The following is a 27,751-nucleotide window of genomic DNA, read 5'->3' on the forward strand; positions in this document are numbered from 1 at the left end:
AGTGCATGGGGAAATACAAGAATTGGTGAGTTAGTGCACTCAGACGATAGATGTCATGTCAGCTTGAGGAGAACAGAGGACATGTGCCCCTTTATGGTCTGAGAACAAGAGAAAGGCTCAAAGCACAGAAGGATTAGAGCCAGTACACAGATTGCAGGGGTAGCCACCAGGCCATAGGGATTTGCAAACTGAAGCAGACCCCACATCTGTAGTATAGACAGAAAAGTGAATGCATTTGTCCAGTGACTGTCCTACCCCTTGTCTCCTGCAGGAACCACAGTCCCAGCCCTTCTGAACAGCACCTCCAACCAGCTCTTCCTGCATTTCCAGTCCGACATCAGTGTGGCAGCTGCTGGCTTTCACCTGGAGTACAAAAGTAAGGTCAACTCTTCCGCGTCCCACGTCCCTTGTTTTATCGAGCGCTTTTCTGAGCAAAGTGGAAGTCCACGCCCTTACTACGTAGGAAAATAGTGTTGTTCCAAAACCACAAGTTGCATGAACGTGCATCTTTTAAAATCCTCTCAATGCAATATATATATTGTAAAAAGCAAAGGAATGAGGACATGCAGATGTTAGTATCTGGAGTAATTGTTGAAAAGCACAAAGCGACACTGTGTGATTCCTGATTTCTTTTGTGAGTGATAGCAGATGTTCATATTAATATCCCGAAACCTATAAAATCATAATTTCCCACAAACTATGGTCATAAGGCCTTTCCACTTGTAGCCTCCAAGGCTGTTAGCAGAGGCCCAGCACGGAGCCACCACCGAGCCTGCCGCTTTGTGTATTATTCATTTTAATTGGAAGAAGGTATTGCGAAGGAGACGCTAACCTTTTAAAAATGAATGTGCAGATGAGTTAAGAGTCTGATAAATGGGTTGACAAAGGTCAAATTCGCAACTCTTCTTTGGCATTTGATGATGCAGGTAAACCTTGTAAAAATGAAATAAGAATTTCCAATGAGAGTCAGGTTTATTTTAGGACATGTTTTCAAGCACTGAAAATGCTTAATGTTGATATTCATCATCTTTAATAAGCAGTTGCAAATAAGCAAATACATGGATAAGTTTTAATAAGTGATCTTTTGAATTGAGATAAACAGTTTGCTGAGATGTAAATGCATGCATGTTTTTGAAAGACCAGATTTCCAGCTGATGATAAATATTCTGAACCAGACACAAACCACGGGGCTGTTTCCCATTTCAGTTAAATTCCCCTACTTATTACAGGCATTTGTATGCAAGTTTATTCCAATTTATTTGAATAGGACTACTTTGGTGACAGTGTAAAATGATGGTGTGGATGTTATTTATGTAGGAAATGTCTGGGGAAAAAATCTGCTACTTTGATACATTTTGTGAACATCTGTAGATAGGAAACTATCAGCCTTATTTATGATAGTGTTAATAAATTCACTAATATTTTTAGCAACGTTAGAACTCAGGAATGCTCTTCTGTCTTTCTCTCAAACTCATCTCAAGGATTTGGGCTTTTCACTCACTTCTTATGAAAAGAGGTGCTCGTAAGATAATTCGTCCTCAGTTGCTATTATGTATAATTACAGCGGCAACAATATAATTATGTACTTTCCACTTTATTCCTAACCAGTATGCTTCATTAAAAAAGAAAGACCGAGATTTTTCCCACCAAATCCATCTTCCTTAAATATCCAAGGCCTTGCTCAAATACTTACGGTATTCATTTTCTCGCCGCCCGGACATAATGCTACATTTTCATTAGCTGACCTTTGTTCCGAGGGATTGTTTCCTGGTGCTGACACCATGCTGACCCCCCCATGCCATTTGTGTCCTCTCTACTTCCTGCATTATTTATAGGCCCTCATTCCCTTCGGATTCCTTGGGCCAGAGTTGAAAATATCTGTCATTTTAAGGCTTTATAGAATTAATCTCATTGAGGCCAACCTCAAACAGTATAAGGACTGTTGCATTAAGCTGCCAAAAGACTGTTGCATATTTTTAATCCGTTGACATATTTCCATCTACTTAAAATATGTACTGTCAATCTCCAAGCCTCTAAATGCAGATTTGTCACTAAAAATGATATTCATGAAATTATAAGAAAAATGACAAAAACACACACTCTGTGTGGGTCCTGCTCGGAACATGTTACAGCTACTTATTCACTTGTCCTCCGAAAGCCCTGGTTTGAGGGATGCCCAGCACTTAAAGAAGGAAGGACATGGCCTGTAGTCGCACTGCTAGGGACCCACGGAACGTGAGACACTTCGTCACAAAGGCCCTTGACTGAACCCTGTGTGAGGATCCCAACAGTCCCATCAGAAACGTAGCATGCACTGCTCTGTTCTACAAACGACGGCCCCAAGGGTCAGGAGCAGGTCGATGACCCAAGGAAGGGAGAGGAGCTTCTGAATCAGTTTGTCTTTCCCTAAAACCAGAGCTACCGTGGCTGGTCCACATCTGCTTCTGAATGAGGGCTTTGGAGTAAGCACGAGGCCCGGGTAATTATCACAGCCCGTTGTTCCAGATGGGCACTGACGGGAACGTCCCAAACAGAAAACAAACATTATTATTTGAAGGGATGAATTATCAAATTTTACCAGTCGCAAAAGTGATTCCAAGAAGGCCTGATCCTGTATGTATGACCTGGGTTCTCTCGCGTGATCTGAGTAACACTCGAATGATCAGCATCACTGAGTGCTTCCTGCGTTCACCAGGTCAGCCGTCCTTCTGACCTGGATGGGAATGTTGACATAGTTCCACAGTAGGACACAGGAGTCACCCTACCTCTGGGCTCTTTTCTTCAGAAAAACTACCGAAACAAAACAAAATAAATAAATTTCATGAAACTTTAAAGGTATTTATAGATAATAATGATACTGGTGGATCCTGGAAACAAGAAAATCTGTGCTAAGGGTATGTAGCATATGAACTCGCTCCTAAGGAACAATATGGTGGCAGCTGTCCTTGAACTCAACATGGAAGAGCCGAGAATGTTTTATATATAGGAATACCTCTTCTGCGTGTGTGTGTGTGTGTACACAATGTATATCAGTATGTCAGTAACCAGGGTTTATTGGTTTCGGTGGGATTTGGTGGCAGAAGAGATGATAAGATCGAAGCCATATGCCATATTGGAACCCTTCTCTTTGTTTTACTTATATTTTGTTGATTCTCCCCTCTTTTCCTGCCAGCTTTTGGTTTAACTGAATATTTTTATTGCTTCAATTTATCTCCACTATGGGCTGATTAGATAAAACTTTAAAAATGTAATGATCTGCCTGGAGTTTAAAAGATACATCTTTATTACTTTAGCACAGCTTACCTTCAAGTGATATTATGCCCTTCCATGTAAAAGAGACTTACAAGGGTGTATTTCTAATATCTGCTTTCCTTCCGTTATGTTATTCACTGCCTTACATTTTATTTTTACAGGCTATAAAGCCCACAAAATATTTTTACTACTTTTGGTTTTTACATTTCTACTACTTTACTACAACAGTGATCTTTTAGAGTAAATAGAAAATAAGAAAAATAAATATCTCATGTTTACCTTTGCTTTTAGCATCTCGGGAGCTCGTATGTCTCTGGGTCAACCCAGGTTTCTGTCCGAGGACTGCTCCTTCATTTTTCTTGTAGTGCGGGTCTACTGACTAGGATTCTCCCAGCTTTTGCCTTCTTTTTTTTTTTTTTTTTTTTTTTTTAAGTCATTATTTCACCTTCATTTTTGAAAGATACTTTCCAAGTACAGAAGTCTGGGTTGAAAGTTTCTTTGTTTTCAGTGTGTTAGATGTGGTTCCCTTGTCTTCTCGTCTCTCAGTTGACGGTGAGAAGTAGCTTCTTACTTCCTGCATCGGTAGACATGCGCGTGTTCTTTCTCTCTGGCTTGCTGCAACATTTTATCGTTTATGTTCTGTTTTCATCACATTGATTACGATGTGTCTAGGGCAGAGTGTCAGTGTGCTCTCAATATTCATCCTGAAGTTCTTGACGTACGTGATCTGTGCTCTGACATCTTCTGTTGGTCACGAACAAATCCCAGCCACATCGTCATCCCAGATATTGCCACCAGCCCATCTCTTTCCGCTTCTGCCGGTGCTCCATTACATGTGCGCTAGGCTGTCGCACATTCTTTCACACTTCTTGGCACTCACTTCTGCTTTATTCACTCTTTTCTCCTTGTGTCCTGGCTTGTGTGATTGCTCTTTTTTTTTTTTTTTTCTGTAGATTTTATTTATTTATTTTACAGAGATCACAAGTAGGCAGAGAGGCAGGCAGAGAGAGAGAGGGGGAAGCAGTGTCCCCGCTGGGCAGAGATGATGCGGGGCTCCATCCCAGGACCCTGAGATCATGACCCGAGCCGAAGGCAGAGGCTTAACCACTGAGCCACCCAGGTGCCCTTGTGTGATTGCTCTTAAGTTTTCTTCAGATTCACTAAGTCCTTCCCAGTCATGTCACATCTACTAACGAGCCCGTTAGAAGCATTCTTCATCCCTGATATCGTGGGTACTCCCCGACTAAAATTTTCACTTGACTTTTTCTATCCTTATCGTCTCTCTACAACCATCACTCCATCTCTTCATGCATGCCTCCTGTCTCCCTACATTTTTTAACATATTTCTCATAGTTATTTTAATATTCCCATTTAATATCTCCTTTCCGAGCCCCTGGGTGGCTCAGTTGGTTAAGCCTCTGTCTTCGGCTCAGGTCATGGTCTCAGGGTCCTGGGATCGAGCCCCATATCTGGCTCTCTGCTCAGCGGGGAGCCCGCTTCCCTCTCTCTCTCTGCCTGCCTCTCTGCCTACTTGTGATCTCTGTCTGTCAAATGAATAAATAAAAGCCTAAATAAATAAATAAATAAATAAATCTTCATGTAAGTAGACCCGCCCAGTTCAAACCCATGTTGTTCAAGGGTCAACTGTGTTATAAACCCTGGCTTTTATTTTACATCACAGAAAATTCCAGAGACCCTCCTGCAACCCCCCCCCCCAAAAAAAAAAAATTGAAATGTCTCTTAGGAGATTATTTCAGGCATGCAACATTACCATAACTTGGTTTGGTGACAGGAGAATCCAAGCTTTATTTGGAGTTGAATGTAACACTCACAAAATGGATAACAAGTCAACGTGTTCTTCCCACCTGTGATACGTGAGCATTTTTACGAGTATTACATTTAAGTGAAGACGCAACAGACATGACTTAATCTCATGGTTCTTCAGTTGACACATAAGTGATTGAAAGCAAGTTTCCCTGTAGTCTTTGGAATCTCAGGCATGACACCTGCACAGCGGCGGGGTGGGTGGCTGGGACGGAGGGCTTATCCTGCAGCTAAATCGGGAGCATTGCCTGGTTCCCATGCGTCTCTAAGACGTGCGTCTTCGCATGACGTGCATTGGTCAGCGGGCCTGCTGGTGGCTGCCTGAGAGACTCAGCAGTCTCTAAATCAACGGAGCTGCCGCCCCTACCGCTCATGGCTAAGACAGTTGCCCACACGGAAAGGAACCCGGTTTCAAATTAACAGTTGTCATTTGGTGCATCTGCCCCTGTGACACATTTGAGATTACTTTTAGGTTTGATGATTCTCCATACGGGGTGGCTTTCACAGAACATGCAGATTTGCCTTAATTTCATCTCTAGGGGACAACTGCCCCTCCCCCCAAATCGTGTTCCTCCTAAAGTAGACAGTGGGCATCTCAGCATCCGTCATGAATTATTCCAGCATCTCTTAGATCCTCTGCTCTGTCCTCCAGGCATCACAGACAGAGTCGTGAGGAGGTGAGCAGACATGGTCTCTGCTCAGGTAGAATTTGCATTCTAGTGGTGGGCATCATGCACCAGAAAACCGGAGAGTCCGTGCTGCTTACAGACTATGCTAAGCACCCAGGGGAAAATAAACAGAGTTCTGACGTGTAAGATGAGTTCAGGGCTGCTCTAGACGGAGAATCTTTCTTGAGGGAACGATGGAAGAATGGGCAGGAGTCAGCCACAGAAGAACGCTGAAGGAGAAGCAGCGCAGTTACAGGAGCCGGTCACGGCGGGGTCTGTTGGAGTGGGGTTGCTTTCATCTAGTCCCGTCCTGTTGAAGCGAGTCTGTGAGTGCTACGGAAAAGTATATTGGTTGAGCCACAGTGAGTTTCTGAGTCCAACTGGAGGAACATTATATGGGAAGCAGTTATCAGATATCAAGCTAGCATTATGCCACATAATGGGTCAATCTAGACTTTTCGTCCTTACAGAACAGATATTTCAATAGAGTCCCACCTACAAATGTACATTGCTTTGTTGAAACCTTGTGGCCACTTGAAAACTATGAGTATACTATTTTTTAATCATTGATTTGGTTTTAGGATCTTCTTACTCGAAGCTTAAAACTCAGGATGTTACATTATTAAACTCATCCCTTGGATGTAAAAACTTAAAAGAGTTCTCTGTTCTATTGCCAGTCTTGCAGATTTTCCCTGTTGAGTAACTGAGGAAGAAAGATCATGGAATTTGAATAAGTAATGACTAGTGGCACAGGGACTTAGGCAGCCCATGGCTAATTACATTCACGAGAAGCCCGTCCTATCACATGTTGCGTCAAAGCTCTAGACACAGGAGAGTGGACTTCAGTCATGTGAGTGACAGAAGGCAGGAAAGTTCTGAATGTCAGAAAAAGAAGCAGTTTTGGACGGGGAAATGACATGAGGCTGTTTCTCAGTCCCCAAACCATGAGATTCCTCTACCTCTTCACCAGATTGGTCTATTCTTGATGTCCTGTTTAATAAATAAAAATGAAGCACAACTTCCTTTCCGAGCGGGCTTTCGTCAAGTTCCTCCGTGCAGTCATGCGTGACTTCGTAGCAGATACACAGTCACCAAGGAAGCCGTACAGGCTTTCCTCCTCAGGTCGCTGATGTGTTTTCCGGTTAAAAACATGCCTTTCCCTCAATCTCGACATCCCTCTCATTCTTCACATTGGTCACTTTCCACCGGTCCTTCCGTGTCTGGTCCTTTCCAGCCCAGGGCCATCATGCTCAGGGTTACGCCCAACGTCTCTTTGCTCAAAACTTCACCCCCGCCAAAAGTCCTTCAGTGGCTCGACATCTCCTCACTCCTTATCTAGGCATCTCTGCCGAATGCGTCACTGGTTTTATCACCCACCGCTGTCCCTCAAGCCGTTCCATTCGGCCCATTACAGTCCAACAGCCACGTTGTGTGAATTGTCATTTTTCCAGGAGTGTTTCCGCACTTCTCCTCCCCCACGCCTCTCCCTCCCTTGTCTCTGCCTTTCTGACTCCCCCGTCCGTCCGGAGCCGCTCAGCCTGCGGCCCACACCGGGTCAACCCCGTGTTCGTCCCTCTGACCTCTGATTTTATCAGCATCGATTATCCACATGCTTCAGTTACAAAGCTTTTTTCTTTGTATTATTGGTCTTTATGGCCTTTAAACCCAATTAGACTGTTAGTTCTTTGGGATCCCGGGAAATATTACTCTTTTCCTAAACCTCCTTTCTTTAGTCTCTGTATAGGACTTAATAAATTGTGTTGGCTCACTTGTTTTCACGTGACTTAATTATGAGGTGATAATGTCCAGTTAGGGGAAGAGAAAAAACTTAAAGAGATAAGGGGTAGATCGGTGGCCATATCTGGTTTTTGATAGTTCATTTGAAATGAAAATTACATAATTCAATCTTCTGTGTGGACAATTTTTTTATCTTTACATATTTATGAAAGGTTTTGTATTTTCTACAGATGCACGTGATGCATGGGTTTGTTAAAAATTCTATTGAGTGAGGCCCTGCTGGTTCTTGGAGAAACACGGTCCCTCACTGTAAGGCGTCTTCCCAAAGAAGGAGAGGGTTGCAGACAAGGGTATTGAAATGCAGTGTAGCCCCGTGCTACGGGAGGGTAAGCTACAAGTTAGAGGGCGTTGTCCATACCATGTTGTGTATCTCAGTCTACACCTGACATACTTATCCCCACCCCTGCTTATTTTTTATTGTGGTAAAAAACACATACCCTTAGACTGACAGTCTTCACCATTTTTAAATGTGTGGGTCAGTAGTGTTAAACAGATTCGCATTATTGTGCAACAGATCTCTAGGACTTTGTCGTCTACCAGATCTTATACGATAAACACTAATTCCCCTTCTTCCTCCCTCCAGCCCTGGCAACCCCACTTCTATTTTCTGTTTCTGTGATTCGGTCTGTTTTAGACATAGCGGCATCATACATTATTTGTTGTTTTGTGACTGGCTTATTGTCTTCAAGGTTCCATCCATATTTCAGCCTGTGACATGCTTTCCTCTTGTTAAGGCTAAATGATACTTCGTTTTATGTATACACTACACTTTCTCCTGTCGGTGGACAGTTTGGTTGTTTTCACTTTCTAGATATTGTGAATGATGCTGTAAGTGAGTGCACAAATATTTCTTTAAGTTTTTCTTTGAAATATTTTGGATATATACCCGAAAGTGAGGGTGCTTGACCATATAACTCAGTTTGCCCTCTTTTTCTAGTTCCTTGAGGTGTAGAGTAAGGTAATTTATTCATGATCTTCCTTCTTTTTTAAAGTAACCATTTACTGCTATAAATTTCCCTCTTAGTCCTGCTTTTACTGCATCCCAAAAGGTTGGTCTGTCACATTTTTGTTTTCATGCATCCAGATATTTTTTTTAAAAATCCTCTTGTTATTTGGCCTTTGTCTTATTGAATTTAAGATTTTGATTAATTTCCACAAATTTGTGGAAATTTCTGTTTTCCCTCTGCTATTGATTTCCAGTTTCATTCAATTATGGTCAGAGAAGATACTTTGTATGATTTCAGTCTTTTTAAATATGGTTAGATTTATTTTGTGACAGAACATTTGCCTTACCTTTGAAGGTGTTCCTTATACACGTGAGGTGAATTTGAATTTTGACTTTTTGGGTGGAGTATTCTGTAAATATCTGTGAGGCCTACTTGGTCTTTAGTCTTGTTCAGGTCTTCTCCTTCCTTATTGATCATCTGCTTGATGGTTTTATCCCTAAGTTGAAAGGGGTTATTGAAAGCTTTCAGTATTATTTTGCTGTGTCTCTTTCTTCCTTCCATTCTGTCAATGCTTGCTTCAAACATTTGGGAATCCTAATGTTATATATGTCTATATATAACATTATATATAATATATATTTTATAAGATATATATTACAATAATAATTATTATATCATAATGATTATATCTCCTTGGTGAATTGATCCTTTTCTCATTATATAATGCCTACCTTTGTCTCTTATGCAATTTTTATCTCAAAATCTATCTTGTCTCTTTTAAGCGTGGCCACTTAGATCTCTTCAGTCTCCTATTTTTATGGGATATCTTCTCATCCTTTCACTTCTAGCTCATGCGCGTTCTGAGATCTGAAGTGAGTGTCTTGTAGGCAGCATAGAATTGGGTCTTGTTTATTTTTTATCATCTTGCCAATCTATGTCTTTTAATTGTTGTATTTAATTCCTTTACATTTAGAGTATTCACTGATTAGGAACAGCTTGCTTTTGCTATTTTATCCATTTCTTTTCGAAATGTTTTATAGCTTTTGTGCCCTTTTCCTTTCTTGTTGGCTTTTGTGTTTTGCTGATACTTTTGTAATGATATGTTATCATTTCTCATTTCGCTTTGTGTGTATCATAAAGACACTTTCTTTGAATATACCATTGAAATTACATGAAAATTCTTAAATGATGTATTTTCAACTAATAGTAACTTCCATCACATATAGAAATTCTATTCCTTTATGTTTCTTCTTCTTCTTGCCCTCTTTATTGATGACACAAATTTCCCTTTTATATTTCATATGAATTAACATAAATTTAAAATTACTTTCTATGTTTTTGTTTTTAAAAATTTTAAACAGATTTAAAAGTAATTTATGTAACTATTTATCATTACTCCAGGATTCTATAGTTTTTACATATTTACTTTTATCAGAGAGTTTTAAAATTTTGCATGGTTTTCTATACCATCTGATTCCATTTAACTGACAAGATTTCTGATGAGAAATCCACTGATAGTCTGATAAGAGGTTCCTTGAACATGACTTTTTTTTTTTCTATTGCCATTTCCAAGAGAAAAAAATGTTTTCTTTTCACATTTTTATCTGTGATGGTTTGATTATGGTGTGCCTCAATATAGGTTTCTTTAGATTTATCCTGGTTGGACTTCTTTGAGCTTCTTTAATTTGTATGTCCATTTCTTTCCTCAGTTTTGGGCAGTTTTCAGCCACTGTTTCTTCAAGTAGACCCTCTGCCTTCCTTTCTCTTTTTTTCTTCCTCTGGGATACCCATAAGGTGTATATTGTTCTGCTGCATGGTCTTCTGCAATTCCCTTAAGCTTTATCCATTTTTTTTTTTTTTTGCCTTTTATTCTCCACTGACTTGATAATTTCAAATGACTGATTTTCTTCAAGGTTGCTGTTTCTTTCTTCTGCTGGATTAAGTCTAACGTTGGTCTTCTCTAATGGGTTTGTCAATTCAGTTATTGGATTCTTTAGTTTAAAATTTATGTTTGGTCCTTCTTCATGGTCTCTTTGTTGATGTTTTTACTTTGTTCATGTATCCTTTTCTTGATTGAGGTGAGTGGTTTATCTGTTGTGCTCTAATTCGTTGAGCAGTCCAATGAGAGTAATTTTGAATTCTATGGTAATTCATATTTCCATTTCCTTAGGGTAGGTTTCTAAAGATTTAATTTGACCCTTTGATTGGGCCATATCCCCCTGTTTCTTTGTATGCTGCTTTACCTTCTTTTGCATCAATGGCTTTTTAAGCATCAGCCACCTCTCCTAGTCTCTACAGTTTGGTTTTACAGAGGGGAGACTTTCACCAGTTGGCCCAACTGGAGATTCTGTAGAATGCTCAAGCCTTTTCTCAGATTAAAACCTCTCTGGGGTTGTGCATGCATCAGGAGAGGTTTCCCGGTTGCTAATCAGTAGCATCCCCTTAGATCTGCCTGCTGCTGTAGACTCTTTGTACTTGAGCCCCCCTTTTGGTCCTATCCGCCATATTGTAGATTCCAGTATGAGTCAGACCATGTTTACTACCTTTGTTCCGAGTCATCAGCCTTGCATCTCTTCCTAACAACCTTTGTATTCAAACAAGAGAGAGACCAGTTCCTTGGACAGCTCTCTAAAAAGTCAGAACATTGGATATATGCCCCACTGTACTCTCTCCCTTCACAGGGAGAAATCAGGAGTAGTGCCTACTGTGTTGTGGAGAGACCTCTGGCCATGAATTTTTCCAAACAACTTCAGTGCAGTTGGCTTTTGATTCCCTAGGGTTTGGGAACCTTTTAATTGGTTTCTATATTTCTTATAAGGGAAATTTGTCTGTACTTTTGTTAAGTTGGTATCTCCATCAGGGAAGGAAGTTCTAGGGTTTTCTATTTTGCCATCTTATGGCATCACTACTAGACTTGATGCATTTTTTTTAGTAAGAGTTAAACAGTTCAAGGACTAGTTAAATCAACCCACATCATTCAAAGAGCAGAGACTATTTTTAAAAATATGTTCCTTTACTTTATTATTGTGCTACCAATTTCTTAGTCAGCTAACAAATAGTATGTTTGTACACAGTCTGAATGTTTGTATACGGTTGTGGTTTGTTTTGTTTTCAAGAATACACTTAGATTTGAGTTTTTGAAACCATGCTAAAGTAAAATCCAACATATTAAATTATATCACATTTGTCATTATATGAATATGGTTTATTTGCAGACTTCTGGCAGTACAGATATTTCGTTATGTAAGAATGTTCATATTAGTCTGTAATGTTTCCTCAAGTCTCTATAATAATAAATGCCACAAATTTATGTTTACAATGATCAAATATCTTTATGAAAGTGTTTAGTGTTATACCTTAAGGATACGATAGAATACTATTAAACATGGTTTAGCAGTATCTTTTGTAAAGAGCCAGAGAAAATATATTCAGCTTAAGGACTAAAGAAAGGGGTCAGTACAGAAAGAAAGGAGCATGACCAGGTTTGGCTCAAGGGAAATTGTTTGCTAAATCATGTTATAAAACATCAAACCAAGAAAAAGATATTAAAATTATCAGTATATTTTACTAAAAACATATTTTTCGTAAATTTCCTTGATTCAATCAGCTACTGTGATGATTTGGCCTATTAAATCTTAAGAATTTCAATTAAATCTGGACATTGTATATTTGCTTTTTTTAAAGAAATGCAAAAACATATGAGCATAAATACATGTGTTACATATGTATATGTATACATATAGTCACATGTACAAATGCCAGTTTTATTTGGTAAGTATTACCATTAGTCTATCTGATATATAAATTGAACAATCCAAGATACTTTAAGAAATTATTGTCATTGTTATAATTTTAAACACATAATTGACCTGGAAATGCTAATAAATGCACATACCATTACATTATGTTTGTATAATTGAGGTTAAGTTCAAGTGTAAGGTTTGATATTTTAAAATTTGAACTACATTTAATGTTCTAAGTTTTCTGAAGTATACGTGTGTCTGGTACATTTTGAAGTGGGAGAATTTCCTTTAATTTGTAGTAAATATCGCTCTGGCAAAGAAGCCTGATACGGTCATGGCTTCAGTGATGGTTCTCCCCATGAAGGAGAGGATAGCGTTTCAGGCGTACGCAAATCACTGAAGTCCTATAGGGGACAGGACGGTTCTCTTCTTAGACCCGCGAGAGGAGGTTTAGCAATACGTCACTAGTGTGAGACGTCCTTACTTGTGTGAGACAGGTGAAGTACAATCTATTTCTCAGCATTTGTCCTTTATTAATAGGAAGTAAGAGAACATGTTATTTAGCAGCCAAAATATTTTTAGCGATTAATTGTGGTCATTTTGCCATAGTTTACTATCCTTTTATCCATTTATCAATTCAACATAAGTATCTATGCTTCTTCCAGGCCATGTGCTATATGTGTGTGATGCACACACTGTCTTAGCTCTGGATGCTCAAGCAGCAGATACTTGCTTCTCACTGTTCTAGAAGGCGTGAGGCCCAAGATCAGGTGCTGGCGTATTTGGTTCCTGGTGACAGTCTGCCTCCTGGCTTGTAGACGGCACCTTCTCAGTGTGTGCTCACGTGGCCTTTCCTGGTGTACGTGTCTGAAGAGAGAGATCTCTCGTTCCCTTCTCATAAGGACACTAATCCCATCATGAGGGTCTCACCCTCATAAATTTATGTAAATCTAATGATTTCCCAAAGACCTTACCTCCAAAAACCACCTTGGGAATTAGAGCTTCAATATACACATTTTTGGGGAAGGAGGGACACATAGGCATCCTGCCTATAGCACTGATGAAAGAGAAGGAATCACTTTGCGTTCTCCTGGAGCCTATAGTTTAATTAGGGAAACTGAGCAACGTGATGGTCCAGGGACAATTTTAACAGAACTCTGCTGTGTGGCGGTGGCACGTAGAATTCACTGAAAGTTCAGAAGGCAAAGTGGGTATAGCCCGGCCATCTCCTGGTCTTGTGAACTTGGAGCAATTGCGTACCCTCTCCCCATGAATGAGGATATTGGACAAGATCAGTGTTTCTCAGAGTGTTCTGCAGGACCCTCCTGTCCTGTATTATCCATGGGTAGTTTGCAGACCAAAATGGTCCTATAATACATTTCAGAAATCCTTCAAATAACATTGAAGCGTATTCATCTCTGTAGGATTTCTCTGTGCCTTTTATATACTATAATACTTTCAAATCTCCAAGAGAGATACAATATTCTATCTCCCCCAAATTTATGCTATGACATCTCTTGACACTGGACACAGAATCCCTTTTGCTTTGAAGATTCCTTATGATCTACTAAGTGGGAAGAATAAAGAAAGCATTTATTATGTGGACTTAACATGTCCACAGTTTACAGATGAAAGAAAATATTTTTAGCTCCACATACATGCTGAATTCTTAGACACTGATTTATTTTATTAAGATTTTCTTATTTATTTGTCAGAGTACAAGTAGGGGGAGCAGCAGGCAGACGGAGAAGCAGGCTCCCTGCTGAGCAAGGAGCTCGCCGTGGACTCGATCCCAGGATCCTGGAATCATGACCTGCGCCGAAAGCAGGCGCTTTAAACAGTCTGAGCCACCCGAGCGCCCCCACACAATGATTTTAAAAGTGGTTTCTTTTCTTGACTTCAGATGCTGTGTTATTAATTATGGAGGTTTCTCTATACACATCGTTGTCATGGAGATGTATGGACTCATAAAACAATGTCATCTAGAAGTCTGAGTGTACAGGCTGACACTTGTTATGTTTATGCCTGTGTGATCATGGGGTCTGACATTTCGTTCATGGATTGTCAGCCTCCCATGGCGTCTCCCTAAGTGAAATTGGGATGTCTTTATTCTCCTATTTTCCAACACAGTGTCTGACCTTTAATGCAAGTTTGGATTGATGGGTTTAGAGACTCAGCAGCACTCCTGTGTTAAGGTATCCAAACCTGTCTGCACAGGAAGGAAGATTGTTATGTGCTAGTTTTGTGTGAATGGATGGTTATTATTAATTAGTTACAAAATAATGGGCTCAACACTTTCTTTTTTCTTTTCAAAAGTAAGGAATAGCCTTTGTGTCCCTATAGTGCTTATGAATTTAATAAAGCTCATATATTTGCACGTGTCCTTTGACCTCTGTGCCCTTGTGAGCTACCCCAGCTCTAGGGGTCTCACTATCCAGCTCTGCTTTCCTCTCTCTGTAGTTTTTATCTTGATTATTGTTTTGAGCAATGCAGCTAGAATGACATGCTTTTTTCTTTTTTTCTTTCTTTCTTTCTTTTTTTTTTTTTTTTTTTTAATTTGTGGTCTTTGAAAAGCCTACATTACGCTAGTCAAAATGAGGGCAATGCTAATTGACAAAAGCTGCTCAGAGTTGTCTCGTCGGTATCTGCGCAGGCTCACATTTTCTGCTCCCAACACGGCGTGTCTATCATGGATTTCAAAATTATTTTCTTTCTCAAGATTTACACAAACCATCTCTGAATTTTACCTAATGAATTTAGGATACCGACTAAAATACCTTCTGGAAAACTGATGAGGCTACTTGTTGTAGTCTGGTTCATAAGGTCCACATTTGACATTCGGTGGCAGGTCAAACCATGAAGCTGTGGGTTTGGTCAAACTAGATTACTTGTCTTTTTAATGGCTTCGTTTTATATTCTTTCCCTTCACAGACTAGACTTGAGGAGAAATAAAGACTCTTAGCTACCGTCTAAATCTAATCCCAACTTTATAAATCCATACATATCAAAATGTCCAAATTTTTACATAAAATATTTATCTGTCTTTCATTACGTGTTTAGAACAATAGATCTAAATCTTCAGAGCACTCAGCAATTACCCTCTCATTATCATGTTTAATCAGGATACCTCATGGTTCAGAATCACGGGGTTTATGAGTCACCTTTTAAAGAAACCTAGCTAGGGATGCCTGGGTGGCTCAGTGGGTTAAAGCCTCTGCCTTAGGCTCAGGTCATGATCCCAGGGTCCTGGGATTGAGACCTGCATCGGGTTCTCTGCTCGGCAGGGAGCCTGCATCCCCCTCTCTCTCTGCCTGCCTCTCTACCTACTTGGGATCTCTCTCTCTCTGTCAAATAAGTAAATAAAATCTTTTTAAAAAATTGAAAAAAAAAAAAAAGAAACCTAGCTGCATAGCATTTGGTATATTGTCATCTATAGTACAGAATGTAAATATGCCATCCTTTGAAAAAATTAGAAATCTTTTCTATAAAACTTCTGCTTATAATGTGACAATATACTCTACCAGATGTCTGTCCTTTTGGAAAATTAATTTTGAATTTTTCTGCCAAATGGTTTTGTGTCACAGCTTGATTTTAGAGAAGTTCTTTCTTTCTTTCTTTCTTTCTTTCTTTCTTTCTTCTTTTTTTTTTTTTTGTTTTTTCTGTATGTCTTCCAACATGTCTCATTTTGAGTCTAAATCACTGTCTTTTAGTTGACTGGCTTTACGACTGTACCTGTCACTTAGGTGATAGACCACCCATGATTTAACATTAAAAATCAGTTTTGCTCCAACAACATTCTTCTGAAACTGTTCTCTTTTTAGGAGCTTTAACAAGTGACGGACACACATACGGACTGAAACCGACCGTCCTTCCTGCTCTGTTTACTTCCCTGATTTTTTCTTCTCCTGACTTCCCTACCTCATGCTTTGATTACCATAATGATTAAATGCAAACAGTCTGCCCATTCTCTGTGTCAAAATTCTTCAATATACCTCCTCCTGTCCCCTGGCGGTCAGAAAGTTCATTGTTCTACCTTCTAAGGTAGAACTTCTTACCCTACATCATTCCCGGCATTTCTGGGGCTGCCCTGTCTCCTTCCCGGTCTTCCTGTGTTGGGTCCACAATGCACTTGGTTGCCCTTTCTCTAAAGGGGGCTACCGGGATTCTGTAGATCACAGGAGATGGTGAGCCTCCGCGGTGCTAGCACACGTCTGTCTGGAGAAGAACTTCACACCCAGCTGGTTTAGGGATCTGAACCTGCCACACCTTTAATTCTCCTCTCTGCTAGAGTCATGGTTCTCTCAACCCCAAAATAAAAATCTTCCATTCATGGCCTAAATCCACTATTTTCAGGGTGACTTGACTCAGCGTTGCTGGAGGTATTGCATGGTTAGGAGAGAGACGTGTTGTCTGGAACATACTTGGGCTCTGGTCCAGGATAGCTCAGTAAATATCATATCAATCACATACTTACTTATCTCTGGGTAAATATATGTAGATGCTATTACAGAAAATGTCCCTAGAGACACCAGATATCTTTGTGCTGTTAGCTCTTCCCATATACCAGATACCTAGTGACACTGAAAAGTGAGGGGCCGAATTTTCTCTCTACACAAGTATCTGGGTCTGCATATGATGGCTTCCTGAGTCATCAGATCAAACGCTGATTAAAATGGCTTTATGTATGCTTTTAATTTATTCAGAAAATGTATTATAATTCCTGTAGGTACAGGTAAATGCAAGTTATTTTTTTCCAGAGGATGAATGGGATTTACACATGGAATTTAAGGGAGGAGAAAATTAAAATAACATATAATACATACATATCAATCACCATGTAGTAAAATTTAAAAAGCCTATTAAATCTGATTTGTAAAGGGATGGCTTTGAATGGTTTTGAATTACTTGTTGCATTTTTTTAAATTTCAAAATATGTTATCAGGTTTTTTTTTTTTTTAACATTTGGGGGTTACTGATGTTCTTTGGTCTCTGTGTGTACATGAAGTATACCAAAATGATGATGTGATATCACCACAAATTAGCTTTTTAGTATTTTCGGTTGTAATTAAATTCATACGAAAGGCAATTTAACTATTTTTTTCAGGGTCAGATAAAAATGTAGTGATAGGTGGCAGGTGATCTTGCTACACTGTGATAGGAAAAGGGTAAAATTTAAATGCGATATGTATTCTAGAGTTAAGAATGAGATATGTTAGACTTAAAGAGGTAGGTTAGACTTAGGCCTACAAAACAAGATAAAATCCTAAGGGTTGTATTTTTCCATATTTATCAATTTTATCATATAAATATAAAGACTCAATTATCTTCAAATTTTGTGTTGGGAATAAAAAAAAAAATTGCCACTTCATGCATATGGTGTTTTATACTTTTAAATAAATAGCCATTTAGGAAAGAAACGATCCCAATAGAAAAACTCTAAGATACACTTCAAACCTGCTCATCCCAGATACAAATCAACGTGTTCCAAGGATTGAAATTACCCAGTGAGCTTAGGAACCGGGGGTGTCCCTTCTGATGCAGACTCTAGCAAGGCGCTCTCGAACGAACAGTCACACGGTTGATGAAAATCGAAGATGCTTCTCTCTTTGCTTCATCTCAGCTTTGGGGGGAAAATGAGACAAACTGGGGATTCTCCCAACTTGATTGCACAAGAATCCGTAGGATGGCGTTGGCAAGATCACTCTGATTCAGCCGCTCTAGTTAGGGCCACGGGTGTGAGTCTTGTCAGGCTCTCAGGCCAGGCCTTGGAGAGCAGGGAAGGGGAGCAGGTCAGGGCGGGTGGTGGACCGGTGGTCTGCCGGCGCTGAGAGAGGGGCTTCCTGCGTGCGCGCTCCTACCTGCACAATCCACCTGCCACTCGATCGACTCCGTCCTTTCCTTAACATCGGCTCCAAGCTGTCGTGGCTGTCGGCATGTGGCGGCGCCTGGAGCCGCGTCATGCATCTAGTTTAATGACATGCGGTCGTGAGCGCGTATGGTTTCCCCAAGAGCCGCCGGCCCGGGCTCGGGCTCCGGGTGCAGAACCTGCTGCTGGGTGCGTGGGCACCCGGTGGAGCTGCGTGGAGCCCAGCTTGGATGCGGACTGAGCAGCCCACCTTGGAAGTCTCGGGAATTCTACCACGGACCCTGTGCTCTTCCAGTGAAATCGGACGGGCCGAGGGGCTGTGCGCGAGCGCAGAGGAGGGGGGCCTGACCCAGAGCCCCTTTGCGTGGGTGCAGTCCCCTGCACAGGGGAGCAGCACGTCCTCACCCTGCACTGGGACCGCCCCCTGCAGAGCCGCTTCCCACCAGTTGTTGCCTCTGGTTCGATTAAAGACCAGACGACCCACCTTCCCCGTCCCAGTGGCATCCCTCAGAGTCCCCAGTCCCAGTCAGCTAACTCACCTGACCAGTTCATGGCCCTTAGTGTGGTAAGCAAGACCTGGAGTGAAGCCCAAGGTCACACGGAGCATTTTAAGCTGGGCTGCTCTAATTAATGTCCTTCCCCCTCTCTTACCCTGGAAAACCCGGTCCTGTGTAACCAGGGATGAGAGAAGACGTACCACACGGATGAAAAGGGTTATTTGCAATCCCCACGTCTTTAGCACCATTTCAGAAGCATTTTTTTATTCTATAAAATACCAGAGCTGCATATTTTGTCTATCTGTGCCATGGGGTTTATAGAGAGGTTTCAGCACTAAATACTTAGAGTTAATTTTTTCTATATTTTAGGCTGAATGCCACTGTTATGTGATGCATTAAAAAAAAATTGTTAGTGTCCTAACTGAAGGCATTTCCATCTAGAAAAGTGCCTGATGATAGTCTTGGGACCCATAAGTAGTGGTCCTGTTTATCTGAGAACATACTGTTCGTGGGTTTTGTTGTCTTTAAATGAGAGAGAGAATACTAAATATTTGTATTTTGATGTTTTTCTGAAAGGATAGAATTCCCAGATTCACATTTAAGGTTTTTCATAAAAATGGCCAACTATGCTTGAAAAACAAAGCAAGAGAGGATTGTCATGGGGTTTGCATATTATAAGAAACATAATTTTAAAGGACCTTTTAAAATGTGTATGTGTTGGAATTGGAGTGTATAATAGGAAACGTGGAAGTAGCAAATTTTATTATTTAAGGGAAATCTTGATTCACTGCAGACTGAATATGAAATGTATTGATGAATTAGCTAAACCTGATTTAAAGTTGCCCGAAGTCTTCTTGGTAGAGTAACAAGAGAAAGGCTCGGTGTCTTTGTTCATTTCCTTAGGAGAAGAGCAACAAGGGGAAAAAGCTGTTTTGTTCTTCCAAAAATAAGAATGATGTTTATATTACCTACTTCCTAAGCATTTGTCCCTGCATTTCTACAGCCGTGGGTCTCGCCGCGTGCCAAGAACCAGCCCTTCCCAGCAACGGCATCAAAATCGGAGACCGGTACATGGTGAACGACGTCCTCTCCTTCCAGTGCGAACCTGGCTACACCCTGCAGGTAGCGTCCTTCTGCGTGTCCGGGCTGGACAGGTTAAACCTAGGAGTCCCTGGCCAGCTCCAGAAGCCAGTGCCTGACATCTGCTCTCCTGGAGAGCTAATTTAGTTTCTCACACTTTGTTTGTAAATCAAAGTACTCACATTAAGCCATGCATGCTGGTAATCTTAATTATAATGTGGAAATAGCTTCTAATGAGGTTGCACTCTTTCAAAGTTGAGCATCTTGTTTTTGTAATTATTTTATTTCAAAATGTATGTTCTCCCCATACGTATGCAGATACAATTCTAAGGGACAAAGCAGGGACAGAAGTCTCTTTCAAACTGTCACCGTGACAGCCCCTTTGCACACTGTTCTCATGGTCAGTTGAGCAAATCATCATTCTTACTGCTCTGTGCCAGGTACTGCAGTGCTCAGATAATAGCTTTCGATCATTCCCAAGAAATACTGAAGCACCTTTATCATTTTTAGAATGTTATATAAAAGCCTTCATGCACTTTCATAACCTCATGTGCACCAGCATTCATTATTTTCTGCTATTTTTTCTGGTCTAACCACAAATAAGCTTACTCACAAAACAGTTTCTCTCTGTCACTTAGCATAATTCTTACAGGATTCTCCCTGCCAGCAATGACTATTAATAATCGAAGCACGTGTAATACCAAGTCAAGTAGGAAAACTTAAGCCTAATTATGGGTCTCCTCTTGGGCTACTTCGGGTAATAGAGTACTTTTGGCTGTCTGCTTATTACCACACTGAAGCTGATCATATTTTAAGGAAAACTGTATTAGTTCTACTCTTTAAGGGACTTAAACAAATGAGCCTGAGGCAGCCTCAGAAAAGCATCACAAAGGTGCCGCCGGGAAGGGACAGCGTGGCGCAGAGCGGCCGCACTCCGTGCGCTGCAGGGAGCGGCTCCCGGAGTCTTTCAGACAAGTCGTCCCGCGTTACAGTGTGAAGAATCCCGAGTCACGTCCTACGGGTTCTGTGGAGAGGGACACCCCAGCCCGTATAGACTGAGAGGCCCTTACTATATCCTTTTTTTCTTGTATTGTCTGGTTTATAACCGAGCACGTGTGTCCCACATGACTACTTGCTTCTCTCCGGGACTTTCACCTTCTTCCTACCCCTCCGTGATGTGGTTTTGCAGCCGCTGGGAGAATCCCTTTACGCACCACGCCTCGGCAACCCTCAGAGGAGAAAACAGGAAAGAGGGCTCTGGACGGACCTTCGTGAGGTTTCCGGAGCTGCTGGCACGGGCAGGCCTGTGGACACACAGGGGCGGAGCCCAGCCGGGCCTCTCACTTGCTCTGGTTTTCAAATGCAGAGCAGCCGCCAGGTCATCTTTAGGGCCTGGGCCAAGCTTCGACTTCACAAGCTGCTGTGTTTGTCCTTCACAGGAGTGAAAAATGTTCCTGACTTCTTTTTTTTTTTTTTTTTTTTTTTTGAGTTGCTGATAAGCGACAGCACGTGTGCTCACACGTTAACACAATCGCAGCACGCATCACAACCCGTCCTTTATGAAGGACCCCGTTCCTTGTCGCGTTCACACACAGACATGCATGGCCCTGCCCAGGGAGCCTCCTGGACGTGGCACAGAGGGGCTGTCCCCACGACACACAGTCCTGAGGGGCTGTCCCCACAACACACAGGCCTGAGGGGCTGCCCCCACGACACACAAGCCTGAGGGGCTGCCCCCACGACACACAGACGGAAGGCCGGACCTCGGTGCACTGTGGAATTTTCATCTTCTCCAGCCTTTTACAGGGTGAAAAACTGAACACAGAAAAATTCTTATAATTTTAACTAGTGAACACATAGAGCCGTATGTTGCTTTGGGTCCATGATACACACTTTGGCTGGAATCAGTGATATCAAATGTTTGTGCCAAAATCAGTAGCCGGAGATGGCCCAGACTGGCACTGAATGACTGTTTTATTGGTAGTCATCGATGCTGTCTTTCAAGGCCTTTGCACTTTACGTTTGCCATAACTCAGGAAGACATTGATTAAAGATAATTTACGGATCAGAAAACGAGTGCCCACAGAGCCCGGACCTCGGCAGGCACAGAAGGTCTTCTTTAAGGATAAGCAGCGTCTCCTCTTGTGTAATGACTTTCTGACACATCAGACGGTGTGAGGAAATGAGTTTTGTGGCAGATGAATTGCGCAGAAAGCGTTTCTGAGTTTAGGGAATCGGTTTGTCGTTGATAACTGCGTTAGTCCCGATTCCCGGCTGGTGCGTCTCCCGTGTGGCTGGGTTCATGGCGCACGAGTTAAAGATTTGTCCTGGGCTGCCTCGGTGCCGGCTGCGGGCGGCGAACGGAAACTTGTGCCGTCAGTGCCGCGGCTCCGGAGACCGCCGCGCCCCGGGGAGGGCGGGAAATCAGGAAGGGCCGCCTGCACCGCGGTCCCTCTTACCACCGTCTCTTGGTGTGAGAGAGACTACAGCCCGACACATTCAGAATGTAATCTGCGGCCGTGTGGTTTTAGAACAGAAATAATAGGACACACCTTTCCGAAGGTCGAGCGTTGAAAACGTCATATATTTACAGGATAAAGAGACTGTGGGTGGCGAGGATTAATTTGATTGTGGCCCCCATTATGTGGCACTTTGTCAGCCTGTCTGGTAATAAAACGGATGTTAAGCCTCCTTTTTCTCCGATGAAGGAAGACCTGACCCAATACTTTGTGGGACCAGAAGGGGTGTGTGAGCCGTGTGTAAACTCTGAGCAGGCGGGGTGACCAGGACGGTGCCTTCTCAGAAGCCGATGACGTATTATGGACCTTCTGCTCTTCAAACCGATACCTAGAATTTTCTAATCAATCACAGCCTCTCAGATCAAAAGCTATAACTTCTGGTGATTAAACAAAGAAAAAAGCACGAAAATGTGTCTTCTCGAAGTCATCCCGTTAAGCATCGGGAAGGCGCACGTGGCAAACAGACCCTTGAGAGGGACCCGGCAACATTTTGGTGTTAGTGAAAAGAAATACAGTGATGACGGATTTTTTTTTTTTCCTATCTTGATTCCAAATATGTGGTTCATTGAGCAGCACTAGCGTACCACATCTCACAATCCGTGGTGCGTAATTATAAAAGGAAAGCAAAGAAGTACAGATAGCCTCACGTACAGTCCTTAAACGTCTGTCTCTGGTGACGCGAGCTTTGTTTCCTTTTCTGTCCCACAGGGCCGGTCCCACACTTCCTGCATGCCGGGCACCGTCCGCCGCTGGAACTACCCGTCCCCGCTCTGCATCGGTACGGCCGCCCCCCGGCGCGTCCTGCCTGCCCGCGCGGCAGCAGTCGCGGGGCTGCCGGCCCCCACAGCTCCTGGCCCGGGCTTCCCGTGACCCACGTCTGATTTCCCTTCAAACGGTCGTCACTTCATAGTCACATCATAAGGCAGGAGAGGCGTAGCAAACCCTGAGCGTGCGTCCTGTCCCCCGGGAGGGCCCGGCTCGGCTTCCTCATCCTCTTGGGTGCAGCCTACGTGGATTAGCTGTAAGACTCGTGGCTCGAAACGCAAGTCACATCCTATCGGCGGGCCAGTCGATTAATTAGGAGAAGGAAGGGACACAGCAGGTCTGAAAGTCTGTGCAGGACTTTAGGCCTCAGGAAAATCATGTTTCCAGAAACAAAATTCAGAAATAAGCATAAGTGATTTGAAGTTGGAGGGAGAAACAGGGAGATATGTTCCTTAGGACGGGGATCCGGCCCGCCTCTTTAGGGGAAAACCTTCCAAACACAGCACAGCAGGAGGAAAATCTATGCCCTGAGGTCCATTTGACGTTTTGCCTCGAGGACGCGGTCCGAGTGAGTCCCGGGGCAGAGCAGGGGTTTTCCTTCACCTCCAGTATGGGAAGACCTTGAAGCGTAAGGCCCCGTAACCTTGGCCGGTCTCCCTCACCCAGGCCTCTGACTGGAAACCCTCACTTACAGCTCAGGTGACCACAGGACGTCGTCAGGGGCTCCCCCACCTGTGCAACTCAGTCAGCCTTCACTGCGCACTTGCTGCGTGCCTCAAGCCCTGCCCCACCTCCTGACCCCCTTCCTGGGTGACCCGTCCCCCGGATGTTGTCTCGGCTTCCATATCACCGGCCGAGAGCAGACCGAGCTCCTCCCCACACTGGCCTCCCGCCCGGATGCTCCCTAGTCGTGATGGTCGCCTGTTACGTCCCCGACCGTAGGTTCTCACAGCCTTCTAGCTCCCGACGGACCCCCCCTAACTGACCGCCGTCAGGATCCGAACCTCCAGTCCCCCGTTTCGGGGATCCTCCTATTGTATCGGGGGAGGGAGCGTGTGTGGCTGCTCCTGGCCCTCGGGTGCTCCCGCTCACCCACGCTCCGCCCAGAATAGCACTGGCCGGCAACTTGGCCTGGCATGGCCTGCCTTCCCACTCTCACTTCCCTGAAATGCCCGAGGCCACCCCTCTGGAGTGCTGGCCTCTGGCTTGAAGCCCTTCCTGGTGCCTCGCCTCCCGTGAGCTCTGTGCTGGCCCCCAGTGAGGGCCCCGGGCCGGAGGAGAAGGCGGCAGCAATCTGTCTTTATAGGAAATGATGCTATGAAATGCTGCTATTTTGTTCATCACAGTTTTTTGTGTTTTTGTTTTTTTTCCCCTTGCATTCCTTTGGATGTTTCCAAATTTTGTACCAACCTACCGTTTGGGGGCCCAGGCACCCTCCTGAAGTGTGCCCCTGAGGCAGGCGCCTCGCTGGTCTGAGCCTCACTGGGTTCCCAGCCTCAGCTCGGATCACAGCGATGATAGAGGGTCATTTCGACCCTGCGGATGGCTCTACTTTCTCTCGTGGAGCTGTGAGGCCCTGTTCCACGCAGTACCTTGAAGACAAGGCTGGGCCACTCAGCTCTCCCCTGTGACACAGGGTAGCCTCTCAGTAAGTGCGATTCCAGAATGCCCAGCAGATGACAACATGGGTCGTCGTGGCAGGGACCACGCACACCTGGTTCATAGTCTCGCTCTTGCTTCCCGCACGTGGACGCTGCCTGGGGTGCACCCGGCCAGCTCTTCATGTGACACGGTGCCACTCCTTGATTGAAGCAGTACATAGATGCTTCTGTTTAATAATTGCCAATCTTTTCCTCTTCTTTTTCATAAAAATTGTGTTCAAAATCAAAAGGCCCTCTTTAAAAATGTCACCTTTACTTCACTTTTGTCATCATGCTGCTGTCACTGATCTGGCGTTTTCACGCCCAGCTGCCCTGTGGTTGGACGGACGGACTTGCCTTCACTGCGGGATGACAGCCCTACGGGGAGGGGGACGGTGCTGACCGTACTTAGGGATGCTGCTTTGATCCACCAGCTGCCCTCAGTGGAACGGACAGACTCATGGATGAAGTGCATCCCAGAACCAGTGTTTCCACATTCCTAGTTTTCCCACAGAGAAGACACCCAAGAGGTCATACACAGACAACGAAGTTCACATTCAGAGTTTTACTGGAATTATTCACTCATCCCACAAAACTACCTTTTTAATTTTTTTTTAAACCTACATCTTTAATAACTTATACAGTGTCAAGCCCCGATTAGGATTCCCAGTTTGGGCCATTACCATATTCACCAGACTTGATTTTTTAAGACTAGTTAGACTTTTCCCCCTTGTGCCATTCCCCAAATGTGCCCTTGACAGGTAAAGTTTTTCTATGTTGGTGATTAAAAAGAAGAAAAAGAAGGAAGAAAAAAAAAGTCTGCTGTAGGCTTGGAAGGGAGATTCAGAGGTCTCTAACAGAGGTTCCTTCCAAAACAGAGTTTGCCTGATAAGAACGTTGTTAGAATAGTAAGAAAGCCTTTTAATGCGACTTCCTGCAAAGATGTGACAGCATTTGCATTATTACTTTGAAATATAAGATATTGCCATTTAATAGGTCACAACTGGTCAAGGGTCAGAATTTCCTCTGCTTCCACATATATTTGATAAGTGTGTTATAAACTCGGTTGTTTCCTTCTAGCCAAACCTCAGCTACTGTAGACATAAATTATGGGTAACCCAGGTCAGGTTTAGTGGAGGCTTAGTTCAAGCCCGGTCACAGCCACAAGTGTAGGTTTCCGGGGAAGAAGGTGTTGGAGAGCTGCACTCCAATGCCTAAAAGAACTCCAGCGGCAATCATCCTGCTAAAAAGATCGGTCCTGGAAACCGATGGAGCTGGCGCCGTATTCTAGTTGTGTTGTTCAGGCAAATTACTTCATCTGTTCAGGCTCAGTTTCCTAATCTGTAAAAGGGGTAAACGTAACACCAACTGTTTTAGGGTTTAAATTAAGTCATGCAATGTGTTTACTCAGCCTGGTTGGCAGCACTTGGTTACCAGGGAATAAAATAGGTAATATTCCCACTCAATACATCGTCACCCATCACCTGAAAGTCCTGGGGATGCCTGACAAACATGCATTATACTGACTCGCCTTCCCTCAGGCTCCGGGTTCCAGAAGTAGACACATTTTGAAAAACAGTCTGTTCTTCAGGAGTTGGCATGGGATAGGGAAGAACCAGTCCCGTAAATATAACGAGGCATTGCATGGTCTGTATAACTAGCCACTGGGTCATGTATGGTCACATATAGCTAGCCACATGGGCCATGTGTCCTCGTTAAGGGCGAATCCACTTCTGCAGACTTGCTTTAATGCAGCACAGTAAAACAGAGCAGGTGGAGTTAAATCCTCGTGCCAGAAAGCGATGGCCCCAGCACTAAGCATGCCTGTCCACTTCACAGCAACCTGCGGAGGGACGCTGAGCAGCATGGGGGGCGTGATCTTGAGCCCAGGGTTTCCGGGCGCTTACCCCAACAACCTGGACTGCACGTGGAAAATCGAGCTGCCCGTTGGCTATGGTAAGTGAAAGCATTTTTTTTTTTTTTAATTCCTAAAACTTCAACTTTTTAATTTCTGTCTTGGAAAGAATTCAGCTGAATGAAAAACACACCTTATTCTGTTGACGTAACTGTCTTTAATTGAAAGTGGCTTAGAAATTTAAATAACGCTTTGGCGGAATAACTTCAAGAACAGACAGTTATTAAAAAATCAATTCAGCCATGCAGCTCTTTTCAAGGCAAATTAAATTAGATGGATGATGATAGAGTAGGCACATGAAGTATAAAATGCAGCATCCCTAATTCAGTTATCCATCTCTTTATTTATAGTACCACCTTTTATAGTCTATTTCTGGGATGCAGTAATGGTTGTTGTTCCTTTGGTATGATTTTGAAGGCTTTTTCAAGTTATGACACATTTTAGGACTGTTCTATAAATTTTTGTAATTATATATTGCATTGATTTAGGTTCACGAAAATGGCTTTTTATAATATTTACTTAGGAAGTTTCAGGTTCTCTACCTTAAATAATGGATAATTTAAATCATTATGAACACTAAAATTTCATTATGCCCCTTTCCAGAAATTCAGTCTTTGTGAAATTTTGACTCCCTATCATGCCTTTCTTTGTCTGTGTCATGGCTTCCTTCATATTTGAGTTCATTAGTTTGGGTTTTCCCTACCTGTGAATTTCTCCAAAGCCCCCACTGGTAGGCGCACCACTGAGTGTCCTAGGAGATGGTGATTGAGAACTCATCTACTAAGTGAAATGTCAGTTGAATGATGAATGCACTTAAACCTAAGTGGAAATACCTGCCCTAGAAGATCATATGGTTCATTAGGTTTTCAAAGCTTTGGCTTAAGAATCTGTACCAGGAATGGCAGCAGCACCGGGAGTGCAGATGCAGAGGACCATCCCCTTGCTCAGCAGAGAGCAACCAAGAGGCATTGCTGGCAGGAGGGCTTGGCGGACGTCAGTCAGGTGTACGAGCATGGACATGCTGCAAACAGACATGGAGTTTTACACAGGGAAGTGGGGGAGCACAGTAGGGGGGACCTCATGGGAGGTTCATGTCCATTGAGCTCTTTAAGGGGCCGGCCAGAGAGTGAGTGGGGAGGGGAAGGTGAGCAACCACAAAAGGACTACAGAGGCTCTCTACTTCTTCCAGAATTTTTAGTGTAGTTTTGTTTTTCAGTCATCAGCTCCAAGCCGTGGAG

The 27,751-nt window shown here is 42.9% G+C and overlaps 1 protein-coding gene across 2 annotated transcripts in view; it reads left to right on the forward strand.

Annotated features, from left to right (window-relative positions):
• Positions 1-27,751, forward strand: part of CSMD1 (CUB and Sushi multiple domains 1) — a 1,947,613-nt gene that overhangs the window by 1,749,227 nt on the left and 170,635 nt on the right. For both annotated transcript variants that reach the window (XM_059156007.1, XM_059156008.1), the window contains exons 37-40: positions 272-376; positions 19,598-19,716; positions 22,902-22,971; positions 26,438-26,554. In XM_059156007.1, the coding sequence (XP_059011990.1) occupies positions 272-376; positions 19,598-19,716; positions 22,902-22,971; positions 26,438-26,554 (411 nt within the window). The remainder of the gene's footprint in view (positions 1-271; positions 377-19,597; positions 19,717-22,901; positions 22,972-26,437; positions 26,555-27,751) is intronic.

Source organism: Mustela lutreola, chromosome 18, assembly GCF_030435805.1.
Source record: "Mustela lutreola isolate mMusLut2 chromosome 18, mMusLut2.pri, whole genome shotgun sequence".
NCBI lineage: Eukaryota > Metazoa > Chordata > Mammalia > Carnivora > Mustelidae > Mustela > Mustela lutreola.